Below are 21,308 nucleotides of genomic sequence, written 5' to 3'. Positions count from 1 at the left end.
TAAATTGCGGCAACACCTCCTTATCGTACGCCACAGTATGTATACTGGCCATAAAAGAAACTAATCTTACGAAATATGATCAGATATTGAGGAAGTTTTTTAACCATAATGTACATTTAATTGAAGAACTGCTATCCAAAATGAGTTAAAAATTGCTGAACAATTCTAACAACCATTCTTTCACGTGCAGCTGGATGTTTATTGGAATAGAAAAGTTAACAAAAGGTTCACTTTCTAACGAGAAGTACATAGAAAGTCCATTGTTTTTGCTTCGCGTTCGCTGTACACTCCGCAATTGACGTCACATGACGTCATGATAACGTGAGCTTTATTCATGTTGTTTCTGGTCAGTGAGAATCTGCTAACTTTGACATCAAATTTCTCTAGATAACTGTCTCTTTGACTTAAAAATACTACAGTACTGTTTGTGTAGTATAATACTTTAGTATCAATTAAAATAAAAAAATCGCCTTCAGTTATGCATATTTTAGTTGAGCATCTTAACTTGTTTTTCTATTTCTGGTGGTAAAAATTGATTGCTGAACAAAAATGCCGGTTGTTGGGGAATCTAAATGTGAAAACCACATATTTAGTATTGTGAAGATATGAATTTTGAAATTTAGTGATATATTGTAAATGCATCTGGCAACAGCAGAATGGATGATGTCATCATGACAATTCAGCTGAAAATGTATTTGTTTTTATTTATAATATATAAATGATTTCTGCACAAACAAGAAGAATATTTCTACAAAAAATGGATTTTTATGTAATTCTAAGTACAGAGAACTTTGACAGCTATGCAAATATTCCAAATGAATCAGGTTTCAAGGATAAATCAACAAGAAGATTATAATAGTCTAAGTAAAGCTTCCAAAGAGCATGTGCATATAAGACATCACAGAACCCCTACTTTGATCCAACTTCATTTAGTAGTTGAGTGTTTGGCCAGACAAATCGTTCACATTTACAGGCATAATATTGAGATGGGGTTTTCAACTAGCAGTGTGGAATAGTTATATGTTTACATTAGTCTGTCAGCAGAATAAGCTATTAAACAAGTTTTCATTCTGTGAACTTTGAGTCAATCACGCATCCAGCTCCGTCTTCAAACAAATTCACCCGGCTTGCTAGCTTACTATGATCCTTTAAGATTGAAAGAAATATCTTTGGATATCAAGGTGACCAATAATGCATACCAGATATATACTGTAGCTAACCAACTCACTCGTGTGAGCTGCTTTGACTCAGATGGTAATGGATAGAGATCCAGAAGTTATGTCTGTCTTTATTTTTTATGTCCTCCTTTTAACTCAGTTGGAGTGATTTCTTCTACCCTTTGCCTCTCACGCTCCAAGACATCTTCTTCCGTTGCTAACGACTGTTTTATGATAAAAAGGAATACTTATGATAACTATCTGAAAGATGATTAACATTTCAAATATATCGGAATTTGAAGGAATTTTACATGATGTGAATTTTATAAGCCATAAGACTAACAAACTGCAAATAATGATTTACCTGTCAGTCAATGGGTTATTCCAGTAGAATAATGAAGCATCTTTCTTCTGGCATTAAGCTTACAGCCACCCCCATTTATAACTAATAATCATGGTAGCTTCAAACTCAACGCACAATAGATATAAAGCACTCCGGTAAGGCTTCAGCAACTCTTGGTTCTATTTCTATTTTATTTCTAAGAAAATATTTTCTGAGGATATCTTCTTATTTTAGTATATTTTTATCAATTAAGACGGGATCCCATTTTCTGCTTCTTCTATTTTTTAACATATTGTTGGCAAACAAATAAAATTTTCAAAAATCTAATAAAAACTAGTTAATGTCTTTTCTTTGATCACATTTGGTTTTATAAAATGGGAACAAATTAAAAATCTTCTGCATTCTTTGCTTGTTTCATAGCCTCTTGAGGTTTCCCTATGTCATCGTTGCCGATGTGTGCCATTTCCATAGCGTGACCAAAGGGAAATTTCCGCTTGGTCGAGGTCGGGCAAAGGTCAATGCTGCCCTCGCCCAATGGTGTGTAGGGTGTGACCTTTTATACCCGCCTCATTGTTTTGCATACTTATGTAATCGATGCACACTTACGTAATCGATACGTACTGACGTATTATGTGAGTTACATGTGCTTCATTCCTCTCCTGGTTCAGAGAGGCGTCGCATGTGCTCCTATAGCACTGTTCCTTAGTATGTAAGTGTTTTAAGTGTTTTATTTAGCCATTAAAGGGCTACGTATCCTTATTCTATACTTCTTTAATATCGTATTATAGAGATTTACTTTTAATCATATTTTTCTGTATGCTTGTGCCTGTTATTTTTATTGCCCTTTCGTGTATTTGTTGTTTCGCTTATTTGTGAGAGTATCTGGAGTTAACGTATTATCTTCGTAGAGTATCTCTCCAGTGGTGTTTTCTTTGCTGGTATTCTATACATTCTCCAGAAAGCCGCCGTTAACTCCAGAAAGCTGCCGTAAACCCCAGAAAGCCGCAGTAAACCCCTGTACACCGCAGTTTGTCGTGCAGTTGGTTTTGCCTGGTAACGATTGTAAGTTAAGTTGTAATTATCAAGAATTTAATTGTCGTCAATCTTTCTCTATGTTTTTTTTTATATTACCAAATGCCATTTGTTATAATTCTTCCCTTTGTGCATTGTTTATAAGGACAAATATCATGCATTATTATATTATCATCGATATGTGCAAATTCATGTGTTCATTTCACCATTGTTTGATATAGATGTTTTGACATCTTTACTTTATAGTTTTCACCGTGGTCCTGTTGAGCCACGCGTGTAATCAACGGGTTGAAACCTACGACCATACTTGTTCAGCTTAATTGAGCGAAGTCTCGGTGACACCCTACTTCCTCTTCGGCATCTTTCGCCAGCTCTGCTGCCCTCAATTAGCCAAAACTTAACATAACATGTTAAATAAAGACGTGATTTAAAAAAAAATGTCAAGATAAAGTTTTAATTTTAAATGGCAAACTTTGTTAAATTTTTAAAATAGACAATGATTGTATCAAGTTTCGTATTTCTTCTCTACTTCTGACAGGTTCTTAAAAAATCAACTAGATAATTCTTGAAATTTGTTGTTAAACTTATTAACTGAAGTTATTTTGTTCGAAATTACTGTCAACATTTTCCCAACGGTTTAATTTGTTTTCGCATAAAACAATTGGTTTAATATGATGTCAAATTTCACCCACATAAATTGGGAAATATGTTTCTATTACGTGTCGAATACCCGCTGCACTATTCAAAGCGGAGGTTTGGAAGCATTCATATTTCAGAGTAAAGTGTAAATTAAACAGACAAAACAGCACTATTATAGTTACTATTCCTCAGCCGCTCACATGGAAAATCCTATTTTCTTTGATTCCAACTATAGTTAACCCTGAAATTAGGAGGAATACTTCCATATTTGGTGCATTCTATTTTTTTAAAAACATTTCTTCTGAATGTGCTCAAAATGTAAGTAGGACATATCATGACAAAACTTCGACTTTTATCGAACGTTCCACTTCTTATTACCAACGTATCCCAAAAGTTAAACCGGTTTACGAATATGTTTCTGTACAATGGAAAAGACAGAGCTAGACGATTTAGCACTGCCATGGATTGCACACCTTTAAAGTTTAAAAGAGTAAGAATTATATTTATTTATTTTATATTTTATGTGCATACCAGGCATTTATACTATTGTTCTGACGTTCGTACAAGGAGGTTTTTTTTTGGGTGGAACCATTACGGGGAGTAGTGTCACTCGCCTTTGATGAAGTTTTCTGTCGATAAGGGATCTTAGACGCAAAATGATACTATCATTACCATTAGTTGAACTACATTAAGTTGCTTCATAAAATGCTAACTATTGCAAGAAACTTTGAAGCAGGACAAGTACTTCTTTCCGTGGTCCCAGTTGCTATGGCTTTGTATATACTAACGATATCAAACATTTACAAATACAATGTAATACTCGTAGGTAGGTATACACATTTATCTCCTTTCTCAGTGTTCTTTCATTAAAGACGACAATCCAGTGGCGTACGACTCACTTTTACTAGAAGTATCAATTACTGACTCAAATTTAACTTGTGGAAATAAATATCTTTCTAAAGAGGGACACCTTCTAAGTAGCAGATCACACCGTGCTGTAAAATCGAGTAGCTTATTCAATATCATATATCATAGCTATTTATTCTTTTGTCAATTTTCTTTGACATCCCATTTTCTTCACCGCAAATCCTGTGTGTATGGGGGAGGGGTACATTCCATCTACCTCTAACTACGCCACTGACGGCGAAATAATACTTTGGTAAAGGCATGCTGACACTCATTTAATTATTCATCCTGGAAAATCACTGGCAGTTGTCATCCGTTGGCTAAAACTGTTGGGAACCAACCCTCAGGACTCTCCTGAGCACTGCGGGCCAGGGATAAATGAACTGCTTGAACCACTTATTACTACGCCTTTCAATATATAAGAGGTTTATGTCAAAGCTTAGAATAATATGAAGGTACCTTATGTACCTATCGTATATAGAAGATATGGATGTAAATCCTTTACTTCTTTTAAAAGTCCTCGTCCAATAAAACAGCTGACATTGTTATTCAATGAGATGTGAGAAAACTCGATCACACAAACAGGATGTGACGTAGGCACAATAAAACAAGGAAGTATTGTTCATACAGTATATCGCTTCACAACTATTCGAAACGGTGTTAATAAGATATTTGTACACAATTATATATATATATATATATATATATATATATATATAAATATATATATATATATAGATAGATAGAGATATATATATATATATAGATATATGAGAATGTATACAAATATATATTTAACACCGTTTCAAATTGTTTTGCAGCGGTATACTGAATGAAAACTACTTCCTTGTTGGGAGCAGGTGGTGGGTTTGGTGCACAATTAGGGCTATCTTGAATACCACATACTTTAGAGATGTGTCCAACATGATGGAAAAAAAATTGGAAAAGAAACCCTATAGCGTGTTATTGGTGATAATGTGCAGATGCACTATACATTAGTTCATACATTTGTATGGTGTAGAAGAGTCCATATAATGTATATATTGTACACCGTAATGCATACATAGTGTATGGTATATGCTTGTTCATACAGTGTGTATAGAGTAGACATAATTCAATAATGTGTATATTTTAGACTAGTTCATACAGTGCGTAAAGTGTATACTATAGTTCACATTGTGTATAATCCGTGCAGTGTGTATAGTATATACTATATCATACCTTGAATATAGTGAATACAATTACACACGGTGTTCATAGTGTGGACTAGTTTATACCTTCCATATAGTGTAATTTGTCAATACAGTATGTAAAGTGTAAACTATAAACTATAGTTCACATCGGGTAGAGTGTATAAATGTTGTATAGTATAGATCCGATCATACCTTGCACATAGTGTAAACTAATTCATACGCTGTGTTTATAGACTACATCATAAATTGTATAGTGCAGACTAGTTAATGCAGTGTTTAACTTATATACTACATCATACAATGCGTAAAGTGTACACTATTTCAAGCAGTGTGAAAATTGTAGATTATCCCATGCATGATTGATAGTGTAGTATAACTCATACAGTACATTTCACTGTATACACGATATAGTGTACCAGTTCATGCATGTTATGAAGTGCTGACTAGTCCATGTACTTTAATAACCCTTTCTTTCATCCAGTCGACACTTCTTGATTTTTTTCCTGCCAAACAAAAGCGTTGTAACGTAGCTAACTGAATATCGAAATGACATCTTAACCACAACCAGAAAAATCAGCATTCTGACTATTTTTATCGACTAGGTAGCCTTAACGTTGTTTAACACAGCACTACCAAATCCTTGAACATGAACCATGCTAAATATAATATACATTAAAAGCGACCATCGTAATAGAAATATGTTTTAAAAACGAAATACATTAAAGTTATTGAATTTGCAATACCATTGCTGTCCTTGGAACTAGGGACACGATATTCATTAGCTATGCAATACGTGTTTACGATGGCTTTATTGGAGCAAGGACAATTCAATATGATGCAACTGAAGCTTACTGTACTATTGACTAAAATCTCAAGATGTAGATAGCTGTAAATAATATTAAGTTGGATTGCGCATGTCGAATAGTCTTCTTTACATACAAGCCATAGAATACTCTATATGTGCAGTACGCGTTGTATAAGCTGTTCAACTAATCATGTTTTAAATAAAACGATGGCATTTATGGACATCCATACTACTGTGGTCATTCCAATAAGGTGTTGGTAACCCCTAAATGGATACTCTGTGTCATTTGTCATCCTGCCCTTCATCAAATATATTTCAGCGTGGCATTTCTTCAAACCCGAAATCATGGAGAATTTTGTCAAAGTTTGTTTAACTGTTTTGACGATTTGGAACTTGTTTGGAACAGAAATGGTAAGTCTTTTAAGTTTTTAATTTGTTTTTAAAATATATTACTCTATTGAATATCTTCTGACTGTTTCAGTTTTGAAAGCTAAGTCGTATCAATGTACTGCTGCGCCAATCTTATTAAAGTTAAATGTTAAGACAAACTGAGTGTTAGCATCTCAAACGAAATAGGTAAGCACGGATTAAAATCCTTAATGACATTCAGTAAGAAATCCTTCAATTTAATTACTGAGTATTTTCAACTTCGCTAAAGGACAACTGTGTTTCGCTTTAGAACATAACTTTCTAACTGAATAATATATACATACAACTTTGTTCATTAAAACGTGCTTCCATGTACAATACTAAGAATAAAAGCCGATTATACATCTCAAAAGTTTTTGTTACGCACCAATTTTTAATCAATAACGTTTCGTGATGTGGCCAGGTAAAATATACTTTTTCATATTTCGAGTATACAGCTTTCCAATATCATGTACATAACGTCAGCGCACAAGGTTCCCCTCAAATATCCAACCCCACTGTTTAACCATATACCAACACGTTACAACAATTCTTCATTACATCTTACAAATTATTGAGCTTTAATTCACATGTTTTTTATTTTAGTTCAAATTCATGATCTTTAATTCACATGTTTTTTATTTTAGTTCAAATTCATGCTCCATATGCCATTTGCTCTCTTCTAGAATAATAACTAAATGCTAAACAGTAACATTCAGTTATTTCAAGATTCATAATTTCAAATATTTCTTTTTGTTTAAAATCCAATCATGCGATTCCCCTATCGAAACAGAGCTATACTCTTTGTATGGTTAAATGTATACAATATTCTCCTATGCAGTCTAAAGTTGAACAGATGTTTAATAAAGCCTTTGCTTTTTTTACATAAACTGAACATATGCATACGTATAACTTGAGTCTAATCTGCACAAAGGCAACTTCCCTTGTCGGCTCTGTTATTTTGATATGATTTCCGAACAGTTATGTTATTCATTGTCCTTTTTCAAGTTGTCGGTATGAAAATTTTAAAGCAACATTGGCGTTAGTTAATCTGACAACGTTTCTATGTCAAAATACCAGTACAAAGATAATTAAGTTATATTTCAAATAGTAAACAGTTTGATAGCTACTGTGAACACAACTATAATTATATGGGACATTTTTTTAGTATGATATCTTAACTTTAAAAAAGTGGAAGGTTCCATACTTTGTAATCAAATTTGAAGAAATTTTCAATTTAAGTTTGGTGATATTGCTGCAGCGAACTATCATCTAAACGCGAAATTTTGCCGCTCGAAAATGTATAAAGAGTGCCGAAATGGTTACATCCTTCACATGCTCATAGATATCAATTGTTTAGATATCATTATTTATGTAGCTATGTTTGGCAAACAGTCTGCAAGAAAAAATAACGATATTTGTTATATGTTATATGATCATTCTTTTTAGACACAAATTCAAGGAAACAAAGTTGATAAACATTAAAACTAACTGGTACATATGTCAATCTAATTTAAACTAATTTAAAGGAATTTAACAAGGTGATGTAAATATAAATATATGGACGGGATTAATGCTGAATATCATAAACTTAGGTAACTCAAGTTTATTGCAGTACAAAATTAGCAAAGAAAAAAAGACTGCTACAAAGCTAAAATATTGACAATTACCATTTTGTGAATGCTACGTCTATTTTCAGACACAACTAAATGACTTTATATTGCTTTTACGAAAGAATGGTATGCGATCATAAGAGATGTCTCTGGCGATTTTAGTGTCTAGCCAACGGTGTTTCCCTGATTCCGTGTTTCTTTTTTCATCTATATTGTCAGTCACTTCCAGTAAATATAATATAGATACTATTTGATATTGATCAATAAAACCGTATAACCGCACATTCGCGAAGATACTGGATATACGAGTAGAAACAATTTAAGACATGTCCATCTAGTGTATTACAAATGATAAAAATTTAAAAAAAAAAATATCGCCTGCTTTTTGAAGTGACAGTGAAATTAGATAGATTTCAAACTAGACAGTATATGTATTTCCTTAATAATTGAGTTATAAAGAGAAGTAATATAACTTACCCAAAAGTATCTGCGTGATAGCAACTCAGAATTACAATACTGCAGTATTACAATACCAATGTAAGGGAGAATCGAAAGGATGAAAATAATTTTAGAACGGAAAACTTAAATCTGAATTTATGATACATCGTTACGAAACCGAAGATTTATATTTAAAAAATAGGTGCTCATATTGCATTCATTCAATAAAATCAATTTAAATATTAACCAAAGAATTTTCTTTCTTCAAAGACGCATATGATCATTTTGTCCTATTGTTATGTCTGTTTTAACTCTTATGAGTTAAAATAAAAAACTTATATAGTATTTGTTTGTAAAATGTGTGCGACATGTTTAACTATCTATCCCTTATTCACGTGTCGCGCTATTATAAAATGTTCTAAAACGTTAGTCTAGTAAGTAGAATCGATTTTGGCGATGATAATAACAACTAGTAGTAATGTAAAAGCATTATTGTAAAAGCATTCAATCAAATAAACTGGAAGATAAAAAAAAAGTTGAAAGTCGATTGCAATGACAAAGACGTTACTCATAGGCATAAGTTGTTTATAACTTATGTTTCTTTAATAAGATCTTATAAGTTGACATTTTTGTACTGTTTGAATTATTTCTTCCAAACCTTCGAATAACAAAATTATAACAGAGTAGATGTTTGCTAGTGATGTATCTCTCGTTTAAACCCTTTTTATTGCAAAACCAACCTTTCTTATACGTATAAGCTGTTTTATAACTTATGTTTCTTTTATAAGATCTTACAAGTTGCCATTTTTGTACTTTTTGAATAATTTCTTCAAATCCTTCTAATAATTATAATTATAACAATTTAGATGTTAGCTAGTGTTGGATCTCTCGTTTATACCCTTTAAATTTCAAAACCAAACATTAAAACGGATCAATGTGAAGACTAAATGTGGATAAAAGCGAATAATAGTTAGCCTCTTTGTGTAAAATCAGACAAAATATAAAATTCCTAACAAGACCATTTTTTTAGTAAGTTTGAAATAAAGTCAAACTACAAGTAATACAAGGAAAATTGTTTTAAAATCTATATAAATGCCTTGTCAAAAGTCAATTTCACCACAATTTTTTTTTTATTTTTTTTATTTATAGTTAAAAAATATAAGCCATATTCTGGACATAGTTTGACAAGCAAATGTACATTTTCACCAATCATAAATAAATTTTTTTTAAAAATTAAAAGGACTTAAAATATCTGCATAGCGACGTTTTAATGCGGAAACCATATTTAACACTAAAAACAACCTTATTTGTATTCTGCTTGTTTTTCCTTAAATAATTATAATGTTCAACAATAAATGAAAATTCATTCATACATACTTTTTTTTTCTTAAATTCAAATTGGGATATAATCTGTAACAGTAACATCAATGCAGAAACAAGTGAGACAACATTATTGCAGATAGAAAATTTCCACCGACAAATAAATTTCACTTCATTTTAATCGAGAACAACCTACTTTCTACATAATCCAGTTTAACAACATTTTAATGACAATCTGCAATAATTTTTCTTCAAACTTTGGAATACAACGAGCTAGTTTGTCGTGTTAAGAGATTAAAGGTTTTATACATATGCTAAATACAAATATGATAGGCGTAGTCAGCGACGTTCACCCGCACCCAACCCTTTTCGCTGGCCGTCATTACACCCTTCCACTTGACTCTCACCTTCCCTTCATGTTACCATGTGACTGGTCGGTGGAGTACTGACCTTAACGTTCGATTGTCGTTTTAATGTAACATGTAAACTAATTCGGTTCACAAAAGGAAAATTTCCGTATGCCCCAAACCATATGGATGATAGACTTTGACGAATTAAACAAATTCATCAAATCTGTTACACTGTATCTAAATGTCGCTTTACTAGCACATGTTACAAAAACTAGAAAGTATATCATAACACTTAACAACTCCATATATGGTAAAAATTCGCTTGAGCACTTTCGATTCACTGATGTGTTGAAAGATACCTAAATAAATTACTCCGTAAGATATTTTGTAACTATCATTTGAACGAGCAATATATTCAAGAAAAACACGACTTGTGACACTCACATTACTGTTATAAACACAAAGATATATGAGAACAGTGTAATGTCTCACACAGTCTTAGTCATTGCTTCCTCAAAAGCGTTATCGGAGATAAAAAAAGCTTTGGCTATATCCCAAAATAATCGCCTTTGACCGCGTCAATCTCTTTGTAGCAATGGTATCATTTTGTTTTTTACTCTGTTGGCAACAGCAAATTACATAGTGTACCACTAGGGTAGCTAATATCGACATTCGTAATTATTTCGATTCGATTGTTTTTATTTTTCATGACTTAAGTTAAAGGTGATTTGATATGCTTGTATCAAAGGAACATATTCATCTCCAAATCGTGATAAAGTAACTCTCGACATGATGAACGTGTTCACGCGATAATGACAAGATGACCCGTGTGCGGACGTTGTTTTAAAAAAAATCAAACATTTGATGGAGACAAAAATATATCAAAGAACTGTTGAAATTTCAGGAAAGAACTAAAGTGTGTCCTTTTGTTTATTCAGAGAGTTGTCTAAATTCACTTCATCTCCTGGAAATGCTGTACAATATTTTTGTATTGACAGATAACATCATGTCTGTTCTGACATGCCAGTGTTCGGAATTTACCAAACAAGAAAAAATGTAAATTATGAAGTTGCTAAAGATCCTTCTTACTGTAACTAGTTGGAAGCCGACTAATTGTACAACATAAGGCAAAACAATTAGAGAATTGTTAACATTAAATGTCTTGGTCTGAAAGGAAGAAAACATTTCTTATTTCTTTGAAATCTTCCTCATTATCATTTGTCCATTTTCTGATAACATTCTTTATCCCTTGCAATTTTCAACGTTATCATGTTATAGAAGACAAAATTTTAATGTTAATTTTTCTATTCTATTTCTATACCACGTACATTTTTCGAATTAGCATTTAACAAGGTTGTCCTATATTCTCTAGTTCATAACGTACTGCTATATTGTAATAAATTTTAACTTTTAATGCTGTAAAATTTGCATGAAACTGAAAAAAACAATTAAGACAGAAATTACCGCAGACTATGTTTTTACTATTTTACACCTTTTAGCTTAATAAAACATATGCATCCCCCTCAATCTCGTGCCTAAATAATTTGAATGGAGGTTTTTATTTAGTAAGATAAACAAGTCTGTGACGAAGAACTTACCTTACATTTAAAATGACACCTTTTAAATCTCAGAGTTACCCTTTGCTAAGTAATGATCAAGACACGGTAATCATATTCCAACAAGAATAGCTGGGACGATATAAAAGATCCGTCCGTGTTAAAAAGGACTGTTAAACACAAATGCGTTACATATCATGTCTGAAATGTTCTGTCAAAATATCACTTGAACAAAGAACATCTTTTTGCAATAAGCAACAAAGCTGTTTAAGGAAGCAGCCGGCTATTGCCTTTGTTCTTTTACGTTAGCTTACATATCTAACCCGGAAAATGCCATTAATCTAATGTTTCCTGGATGGAAGTGGTAATATGAAGTTCAGTTCTGTGTTTATTGACTTGCAGACTAGATATTAATTTTAGTAGAAGACAAACGAAACAATCACTGCCTTAAACTAAAACAAATAGGACCACTTTGCCTAAATGTTGTTTCTTCCGATCGAACAGATTAATTTGATTCTTCTTTTTATTACGCAGGTTATTGTCAGTGCCGAGGTACGGTCTTCAGGTAGGTGTAGTAGTTATGCCATCCGACTTACCTTATTATAACAAGTAACCTCTGTGAGTTATATCAGCTATGTATTATAAATGTTAACACTAAGTTGGCCAGCTGAATGGCTAAAATATTGGCTCTTTATAGTGTTTGCTCTAAATGTTTGTTTTTCAATCGTGTCACCATTTCCGAACATCTATTATGAGATTGATTTCCTCTGAGTCGCATATTTTCGATCTCTTCACATCCTAAGTGCTACGTCGATATTTTCTCAGGTACGCTAAACAAATGGGATTTGTCTGTTTTCGTGAGTCTTTTGATCTGACTTGGATAAGATTGATAACTACGGAAGTTTGATGAAAACTAAATTCAAGTTATTTGGTCTTTGAATTTTTTATTGCAGGCTGAAAACTAATCAAAGCTAATGATTCAAAACAGTTACATCCTAGAATTCAATAACGATTACCTCACTTAATTTTAGTGGCGAAATATTCTCCTATATTGCAGTTGAGTAATAGTTGGCATTAAAACTGATGTATAACCTTAACTCTTGTGAAACGAAACTAGTTCTTTTAGAATCTAAGGCAATATTTTCGTTAACTGAAATGATTTTTCAGTCCCAATAAAATGTTAACTTTATTTTACTTTCCATCCAGGTTCTTCATACTTCGTTTTTCAACAACCTGCGTATCCGAGAGATTGCAAAGAAGTATCGAATGCATGTTCCTCTACACACAATACATCTGGAGTGTACCTAATTAAACCAGATGGCTATCCAGAACCGTTTGAGGCTTACTGTGATAATGATCTTGATACTGGTGGTTGGACGGTATGGCTGATTACTTGATGTTTCCTTTTCAACTTGAAATAGTTTTGTAATTTTTTTTTTACAATTGTGCATACAGTAATATATAGCAATGTAATAAAAATCGTTATTTTAAATAGAAGTTTGATATTTGTTATTGAAACTAGTGTTTAAAAAAAATGATATTATATATTTTGAAATTTAAGAACAGTGTAGTTCTTCCTCCAAGAAAACAGAAAACTTCTAGCCCACACACTATAAACTGAAGTTAGAAATATAAGTTCTTATTTATGTGTAATAATTGTTAGCAACAAATCGCATGCAGAATGGAAAGAATAATACATATTTAATAACGTCCTAGTTAACATTTAACTTATTGAATCTCGTTGTAGGTACTACAGCGACGAAGATTGGATTCTGTCAAATTTAATAGAAGTTGGAAAGACTTCAGAAATGGATTTGGCTTTCTAGGGAGTGAGTTTTGGATCGGAAATGAGAAAATTGCCTACTTAACAAATCAAAAGCGGTACCAACTGAGAATGGACTTTGAGAACGTTGCTGGAGAAACTTACTATGTAACATACGACGATTTTCGTATCTCAGATGAATGGGGGAAATATTATATATCAAGTTTAGGTACATTCCTGATATCAGATGGTAAGTGTCTTTTACATTCTTATTAAATATTAAGCCAAATAATAAGAATATCGTTTATGTCAAAAGTAAACGTGCATAAACTGAAAGGTGTATTCTAAGAACGAATGGATCTTTTGGAAGTAAACTTGAAATGTCAATTATGTTTTCTTAGTTTGAAGAAACTGCTACAATATATATAGTACGAGTATACATATAGTAAATCAGCGAGTACAATGGCGATACAACACATATAGTAGCGATAACAGTATGATCATGTAATTGTGAGTACATAAGCGCGAGTTCAAATACTTAATCTTGCATTAGTATCTATACTATATTTCCAAAATGCCTTCATGAGTTAAAGTTTGACTACGAACTCAATACAAGACTGCTTCGTACTCAACACTAACCTTGGTTCTGCCCAAGGAACCGTATCTAACGTTTGTACAACAGAACGCTTACACTGAAAACATGAACGTCTTCTAGTTTCATAAGCGCAACCAACACAAACGAAATTTGGAAGTTGCTATTAATTGTCATTGTTGTCAGAAAAGCAGTATACTTACATCGAGAGAAACTAGGAAACAGGAGCTATTACTATTTGGTTTCATACCAGTTGTGTAACAAATGATGTTTTATTTCGTAATGTTGAATAGATATTAACATTAATGTGTGTTTCTTAACTCTAACCTTCTGACAGCTACGTATTTAAGTAATGACAAAAACCTATATTCTTTGCCACATATCATATTCTTTGTGTCTGTATCAGGTTACTTTTATTTACCGTTTTTTCCTTTCCTGTTCTCTAGAATTAAAAATTGAATGGTGTCCATCTAATGAAATATTTAGCAATGAGACATGTGAGAGGATTTGTGAAGACCCTGATACTTGCATCTCGGCTACCTCTCGCTCAGAAATAGAGCAATGTGTTTGTGTCGGTGATTATCTGAAACAGCAAGAACAATGCATTCCTCTTAATCAATGCAACTGCTTCGTTGACGAAAAAGGAAGTGTATTAACGGTCAGTACGATTCTTTCAGGACAGTTTTAATGCTTTTCTATTAATTCATTGTCCATATGATTAGAAGAAAAAAATTATTATTTAAACTTGTTGATTATTGCATCACAATTACAGATAGCAGAGTAGCCCCGTCGCAACGCATTGGGCAAGATGCATGGACCCCACCCTGTCGCCAGTCCTGGCAAAATTGTCAGTCGAGGGACGTATTACATTTAGTCATGAAGATAAGACCTATGGGTGTACATCCCCTTATAAACCTAAAACAAAATTCATAGATACTTCATACCAGTTTTGCGGGTATAACTAATTGTATGCCTAATGTAAAGTCGTAATAAGCCGTTGAATGCAAAATTTTGTCGGCTACCATTGTTCTTGGTAGCGGATCCCTAGGCCCCCTACATCGGAGTTGGTTTCAAAAATTTCATTAAACTTTTTTTTTGCATTGGTCATCCATCGTTGAAATCCTGTACATTTCACTATGACAATTTGTGACAAATAAATTATTTATTAGTTTATTTGGTTTTTTCTATGAATATCTTAAATTAGGAGGGCAAGTTTTACATCAATTCAAGATGTACGCGAAAATCAACTTGTAGGAACAACCAGCTTAATATAGATCAGAGTTACCAGTGTAGTGAACACGCAACCTGTGATGAGAGAAACGATGTCCGCAAATGTTACTGTAATGATGGCTACGAAGGGGACGGAGTGACGTGCACATTGATCCCAAAAGATTGCTACGAGCTTTATGTTTCCGGTACCCTCAGTGATGGAGTTTACACCATTTACCCTGATAGTTGGCCAAGCGGCATTCAGGTTTACTGTGAGATGGAAAGTAACGGAGGAGGATGGACGGTGAGTAATGCCAACAAGGCTTTCGAATTGTTACCTTTTACAAAATGTACTTTGCATATTGCAAAATTATGCACTGAAGACCTCGCTTAACTGAACTTGACCAATAGAAAATACCAAAAAGCAAAATACTCTTGCGAACTATCTCACTATCACAATAATATATATATATATATATATATATATACATATATATATTATATATATATATATATATATATATATATATATATATATAGATATATATATATATATATATATATATATATATATATATATATATATATATATATATATATAAATGAAAATCGTAATGAGTTGGAAAATGGAAAGTAACGGAGGAGGATGGACGCCTACAGTGGAATTACGACCTTCCTTACCGGTTTCGAACCTCTGGACATACAATCAGCGTCCATAGCCTAGTGGTTAGGGTGTCCGCGTACAGAGCGGGAGGCCCGTGGTTCGAATCCCGGTGGAGGCTGAAAGTTTTTTCACTGTTCTTGATTTTCCAACTCATTACGATTTTCATTTATATATATTCATTTGCCTTTGTCGTTTACCTCCATTGCATTAACATAAAGTCTGTTCAAAGTATCTCTTTAGAGATCCGGCTTTAGGAATCACAAATGATTTTCGAGTTGGTTAGCATCATGTTTGATCTCTAGAGCAAGGCAAAATATGTCACCAAAAACAGAACTAGTATTGTTCGATACAGGTGACAAACGCCTACAGTGGAATTACGACCTTCCTTACCGGTTTCGAACCTCTGGACATACAATCAGCGTCCATAGCCTAGTGGTTAGGGTGTCCACGTACAGAGCGGGAGGCCCGTGGTTCGAATCCCGGTGGAGGCTGAAAGTTTTTTCACTGTTCTTGATTTTCCAACTCATTACGATTTTCATTTATATATATTCATTTGCCTTTGTCGTTTACCTCCATTGCATTAACATAAAGTCTGTTCAAAGTATCTCTTTAGAGATCCGGCTTTAGGAATCACAAATGATTTTCGAGTTGGTTAGCATCATGTTTGATCTCTAGAGCAAGGCAAAATATGTCACCAAAAACAGAACTAGTATTGTTCGATACAGGTGACAAACGCCTACAGTGGAATTACGACCTTCCTTACCGGTTTCGAACCTCTGGACATACAATCAGCGTCCATAGCCTAGTGGTTAGGGTGTCCGCGTACAGAGCGGGAGGCCCGTGGTTCGAATCCCGGTGGAGGCTGAAAGTTTTTTCACTGTTCTTGATTTTCCAACTCATTACGATTTTCATTTATATATATTCATTTGCCTTTGTCGTTTACCTCCATTACATATATATATATATATATATATATCTTCATTAACTCTGTTCCAGCTTTGGATGTCATGCTCCTAAGGATGAGTAGATGAAACAGTTGGATGACCTTTTTATTTTCATTTCATAGGTTTTACAGCGACGATCGAGTGCCTCCGTTGACTTTTATCGTGGTTGGTTGGACTACAAGGACGGTTTTGGTAATAAGAATCAAGACCACTGGCTTGGTAACAAATATATCCACTCTCTGACCAACCAGAAAACGTACCAGCTTCGTATTGATCTAAGGGATTCCGCCTCCTCGTCGTATTACAACGTCCATTCGGATTTTAGTATTAATAACGAGGCAGACAAGTATCGACTATCAATTGGATCATCCTATGGAAATACAGGTGAGTAGTTGATATTCTAATCATCGACTCATACATAAATCTGGACCGATTACGTCAATTAGGAGAAGCGTGAAGACCTTAAAAAACATGCCAACCATGAAGCATCATATGACGTGCTCCCCTTTAGCAATTATTTTTGTAGTACTCCTTGAGTGTGCATTTTACAACAACTAATGTCTTGATCCCATAGTTAAGTTATATGTTTTCAGTGATTACAGCAATTTTAAATTCGAAACATTGCTATTTTCTTCCAAACGTTTGAACTGCAGTTGGAACGTACATACGTTATGAACACTGTATACAACTTGAATAGACATAAGAAGCAGACGATAACATTCGTTGTTTCTTGGCAACATAAGTCTCCTCGCTGTGTTTTTTTTTCTATTTTAGGATAATAATATTATATTAAGTCATTGAAGTTTTATCATTCATAGCAAATTGAAACAGAAATCAGATGTTATATTTTTAAGTGATTCGTCTATATAGCTTCGAAATTAAAAAAAAAATAACCAACCAGTCTATTCGAATAAGTTATACATTCGCGACTAAATTGCACATGGAGATACGAAATAAATAATGAATTGCCAATAAACAATATCACTGAATCCTTTCGTAAAAGTAGCATGTCAACTTTTAGTTACTTTGTCAAAACCCAAAATATTAGATACAACGTCCATAGTCAATTCACTTTTATGTCGGTTCTATTCTTCATTTAAACTTATTTTTTTCATGATCTGTTATGTGTACAGTGAAATCTAAGTTTATGCTCCAACATGTGAGTTCAGGATGAAAAATTAAAAGACGTGCTATAAAAATGGGGTAAAAAAGTGAACAGCCCCCCCCCCCCTCCTGGCCCAGCTTCGAAGAAGGCCTAAGTTAACCTGTGTGGTACAAGCACAGGGTTGAATAAGAGGGGAAATGAAAATTTGGTGATGCAAACTAAATTAAACATCATTGTATTCAAGGAATTATACGACTTGGTACCGACACACACAAGAAATATATAACTCGATTTTTGATAAAGTAGGAGACTAATCAAATGGGTACTAAAAATAAGAATAAAAAAATGAATGCATATTATTACCAATCAATGCCGATAAATAAATGTAAAATAAAGAGCGATTTTAGCTACTCTACAGTGAACAAACAATGGCAATTGCTTTAAGTAGTTTCCCCGTCTGTATGTGGCTCATGTTGTGGTACTGTATTTCAAACGGAACAAAAACTAAATTGTATAATACGTATTTGCAAGGAAAAAATACCTACTTATGTATCCTAAATATTCAACACACGCAAAAAAAATACGCTGAACTGACGTGTTTATCTTGGTATGACAAAAAAATCACTGTCCTCTAACTTGTACCCGATGTAGGATTTTCTCAAATTTGTTTGATTCGTTCAAAGTTCATAAATTGATCGGTTTATTTTAGTCTTTCTCGTTTGTTGCAGGTTATGATAATGTGGTTTATAGCAACAATAGTCAATTCAGTACAAAAGACCAGGACAACGATGGATGGAGCAGCTACGACTGTGCTGAGAGACACAGAGGAGCCTGGTGGTTCTTCGATTATTATGACTGTGTACGTGAATACTCTGCTTCTCAATGTCGGCCCTTCTGTCCCAGTTATAGTTATTATTGTATATTGTTTCTCGTTGGGAGCGACAACTGCGCTTATTGCGCTAATTCTAACCTCAACGGGGACTACGACGGCTCTACTCAAGGAACTAACATCTACTGGGCTACTTATAGTGATAGTGATACTTTGGACAGTTACGGATGTAGCCTGCAATACACAGACATGAAAATACGGCCGGTGTAGACAAAACACCGTATAACACAGTGTCCGACAGTGCAGGCGTTACTTAGAAAGTAGGGAAAGATCCATACAAATCTTTGAGTGTCGGAACCAGGACGGGCTGAAGACAAGAAAGAAGCAGAAAATGCATCAAAATTCCAACCAGAGCAATTTGACAAATAATTCATTTGTAAGGGAATGAGAAGATTTATAGCAGTAATTGAGATCAATGTCAAATTGTAAATGTTAACAAGCTTACTGTTGTTTGATAGTTTTCAATTGATTATTGTATGAGTCTCACAAAAGAATAAAAAAAAGTGAACTTGTCCATTTTACTTTTCATTTTTGTGCATCCCCCTCACCCCCTCATATATATATATATATATATATATATATATATATATATATATATATATATATATATATATATATATATATATATATATATATATATATATATATATATATATATATATATATATATATATATATATATATAAATATATATATATATATATATATATATATATATATTTATATATATATATATATGTATATATATATGTATATATATATGTATATATATATATATATATATATATATATATATATATATATATATACCTCCATTTCATTGACATTAAGTCTGTTTAAAGTATCTCTTTCGAGATCCGGCTTTAGGAATCACACATGATTTCGAGTTAGTTAGCATCATGTTTGATCACTAAAGTAAGGCCAAATATGTATGTCACCATAAACAAAACTAGCATTGTTCGATACAGGTTACAAACGCCTACAGTGAAATTACGACCTTACCGGTTTCGATCCTCTGGATACACAATCAGCCTCCATAGCCTAATTATTGATTTTGTTAATTAAATAGTACATAATCAGCGACACAACCAAACTGAATGATAAAATGACTTTCTAAATAAACCCATTAACTGTAGTAAATATAAAATACAATGATTATCTTACTACTAAAACCTCTATACATTAAAAAAAATACAGTATTACCTTAAAAAAAAATATATTTAGTTCAAGATGGACGTTAAATATAAGTAAAAAATTATAAGATGAGAATACTGAAAATTATAGGATCATTTTAGGCACATAAATAATAAAGCTAACATTAAAAAATGAGGAAATTAGTTTAACACTTGTGTAATTTGGTCAAGTTTTATCAAATTAACATAATAAATCCAAGATATTTCTCAGTATGAAACTTTAGTCTTAAATGTGATCAACAACAAAGGTGCTCTCTAGTCACAAACAAAATTAACATAGGGTACTGTCATAACGGTCCTATCTAGTTCAAGAAAACTTAAGTAACTGTTGCTATGAGTATTAGTACCGTCAACATGGAATTACCAGAAGTAGCATAGCTGTACCAAGAGTTAATTACCATATGTTTGCTCGTATTATTAAAAAGATATCGTTTGAATCATTTGTAAGAATTTAAAAGTCAAACAAACTGTTTAAAATGCATAGCCTGGCTGGTGGTTCTCGACATTTTCTAATCCTTTCAAGTGCATGATACATTGACTTTTTACACTTGTACCTTTCCATTCATGTAAAACTTGATCAAACCTAGCACTTTTTTACAAGAAATTTGCTCTTTTCGCAAAAAGTCATCAGCGCGCAAATGACTGCAGGATACCCCTTGACGTACTTGTGCCCAGTCGCTTGAGGTAAACATTCGATCAAGCTATTCACATCAGCACTAACACTAGGCTGATACGACAATCTATCATACTGTTGTTATCAAATGCCATTGAACTGGGTAGTACGAGGTTCCAAAAAGACTTCAGAAAACCCAAGTTGAATTTGTTTACGTTCCCCAGTCATCAAATCGATGAAAAACGTCACAGGTTTTGGATTAATTTTGTAAGTGGGTTTCCCACCGTCTGCAGGCAAACGCATATAGGCAGTATAGTCTATGCAGAGGCCCTCTAAACAGTCTCCCTATTTTTTTATATATTTGCCTAAACTCATTAGCCACAGCTGCCTTGTTATTACAATGCCCATGTTCAATTGTTTATCTTCAGCCGTGATTTAGCCCATAGGTGCAGGGAAAAAAGATCATGTTACAAAGAGAGGTTGTACACTGCTATACAATAGTTCTCTTTAGCAGAACCAACGACATGACACTACGCACACTAACACGTATATGGACGATGTGAATTGTAGGCATGTA

The 21,308-nt window shown here is 33.2% G+C and overlaps 1 protein-coding gene across 1 annotated transcript; it reads left to right on the top strand.

Moving 5' to 3' along the window:
* Nucleotides 1-6,373: 6,373 nt before the first annotated feature.
* LOC139974297 (uncharacterized) lies at nt 6,374-19,513 on the top strand. The gene is made up of 8 exons (XM_071981327.1): nt 6,374-6,486; nt 12,295-12,325; nt 12,967-13,139; nt 13,508-13,772; nt 14,561-14,772; nt 15,319-15,627; nt 17,054-17,315; nt 18,765-19,513. The coding sequence occupies exons 1-8, from the start codon at nt 6,421-6,423 to the stop codon at nt 19,133-19,135; spliced, it is 1,689 nt and encodes a 562-aa protein (XP_071837428.1). The 5' UTR covers nt 6,374-6,420; the 3' UTR covers nt 19,136-19,513.
* Nucleotides 19,514-21,308: the final 1,795 nt, after the last annotated feature.

This window comes from Apostichopus japonicus, chromosome 9 (assembly GCF_037975245.1).
Source record: "Apostichopus japonicus isolate 1M-3 chromosome 9, ASM3797524v1, whole genome shotgun sequence".
NCBI lineage: Eukaryota > Metazoa > Echinodermata > Holothuroidea > Aspidochirotida > Stichopodidae > Apostichopus > Apostichopus japonicus.
Note: the sequence above shows the minus strand (reverse complement) of the source record. Positions and strands in the feature narration are given on the sequence as shown.

What these genes read in the sequence shown, in the direction of transcription:
- LOC139974297 (XM_071981327.1), top strand. Translation starts at nt 6,421, where the DNA reads ATGGAGAATTTTGTCAAAGTTTGTTTAACTGTTTTGACGATTTGGAAC. An exon ending in TGCCGAGGTACGGTCTTCAG is followed by an intron (nt 12,326 to 12,966) that starts GTAGGTGTAGTA and finishes CTTTCCATCCAG; the next exon opens with GTTCTTCATACTTCGTTTTT. An exon ending in AAAAAGGAAGTGTATTAACG is followed by an intron (nt 14,773 to 15,318) that starts GTCAGTACGATT and finishes ATCTTAAATTAG; the next exon opens with GAGGGCAAGTTTTACATCAA.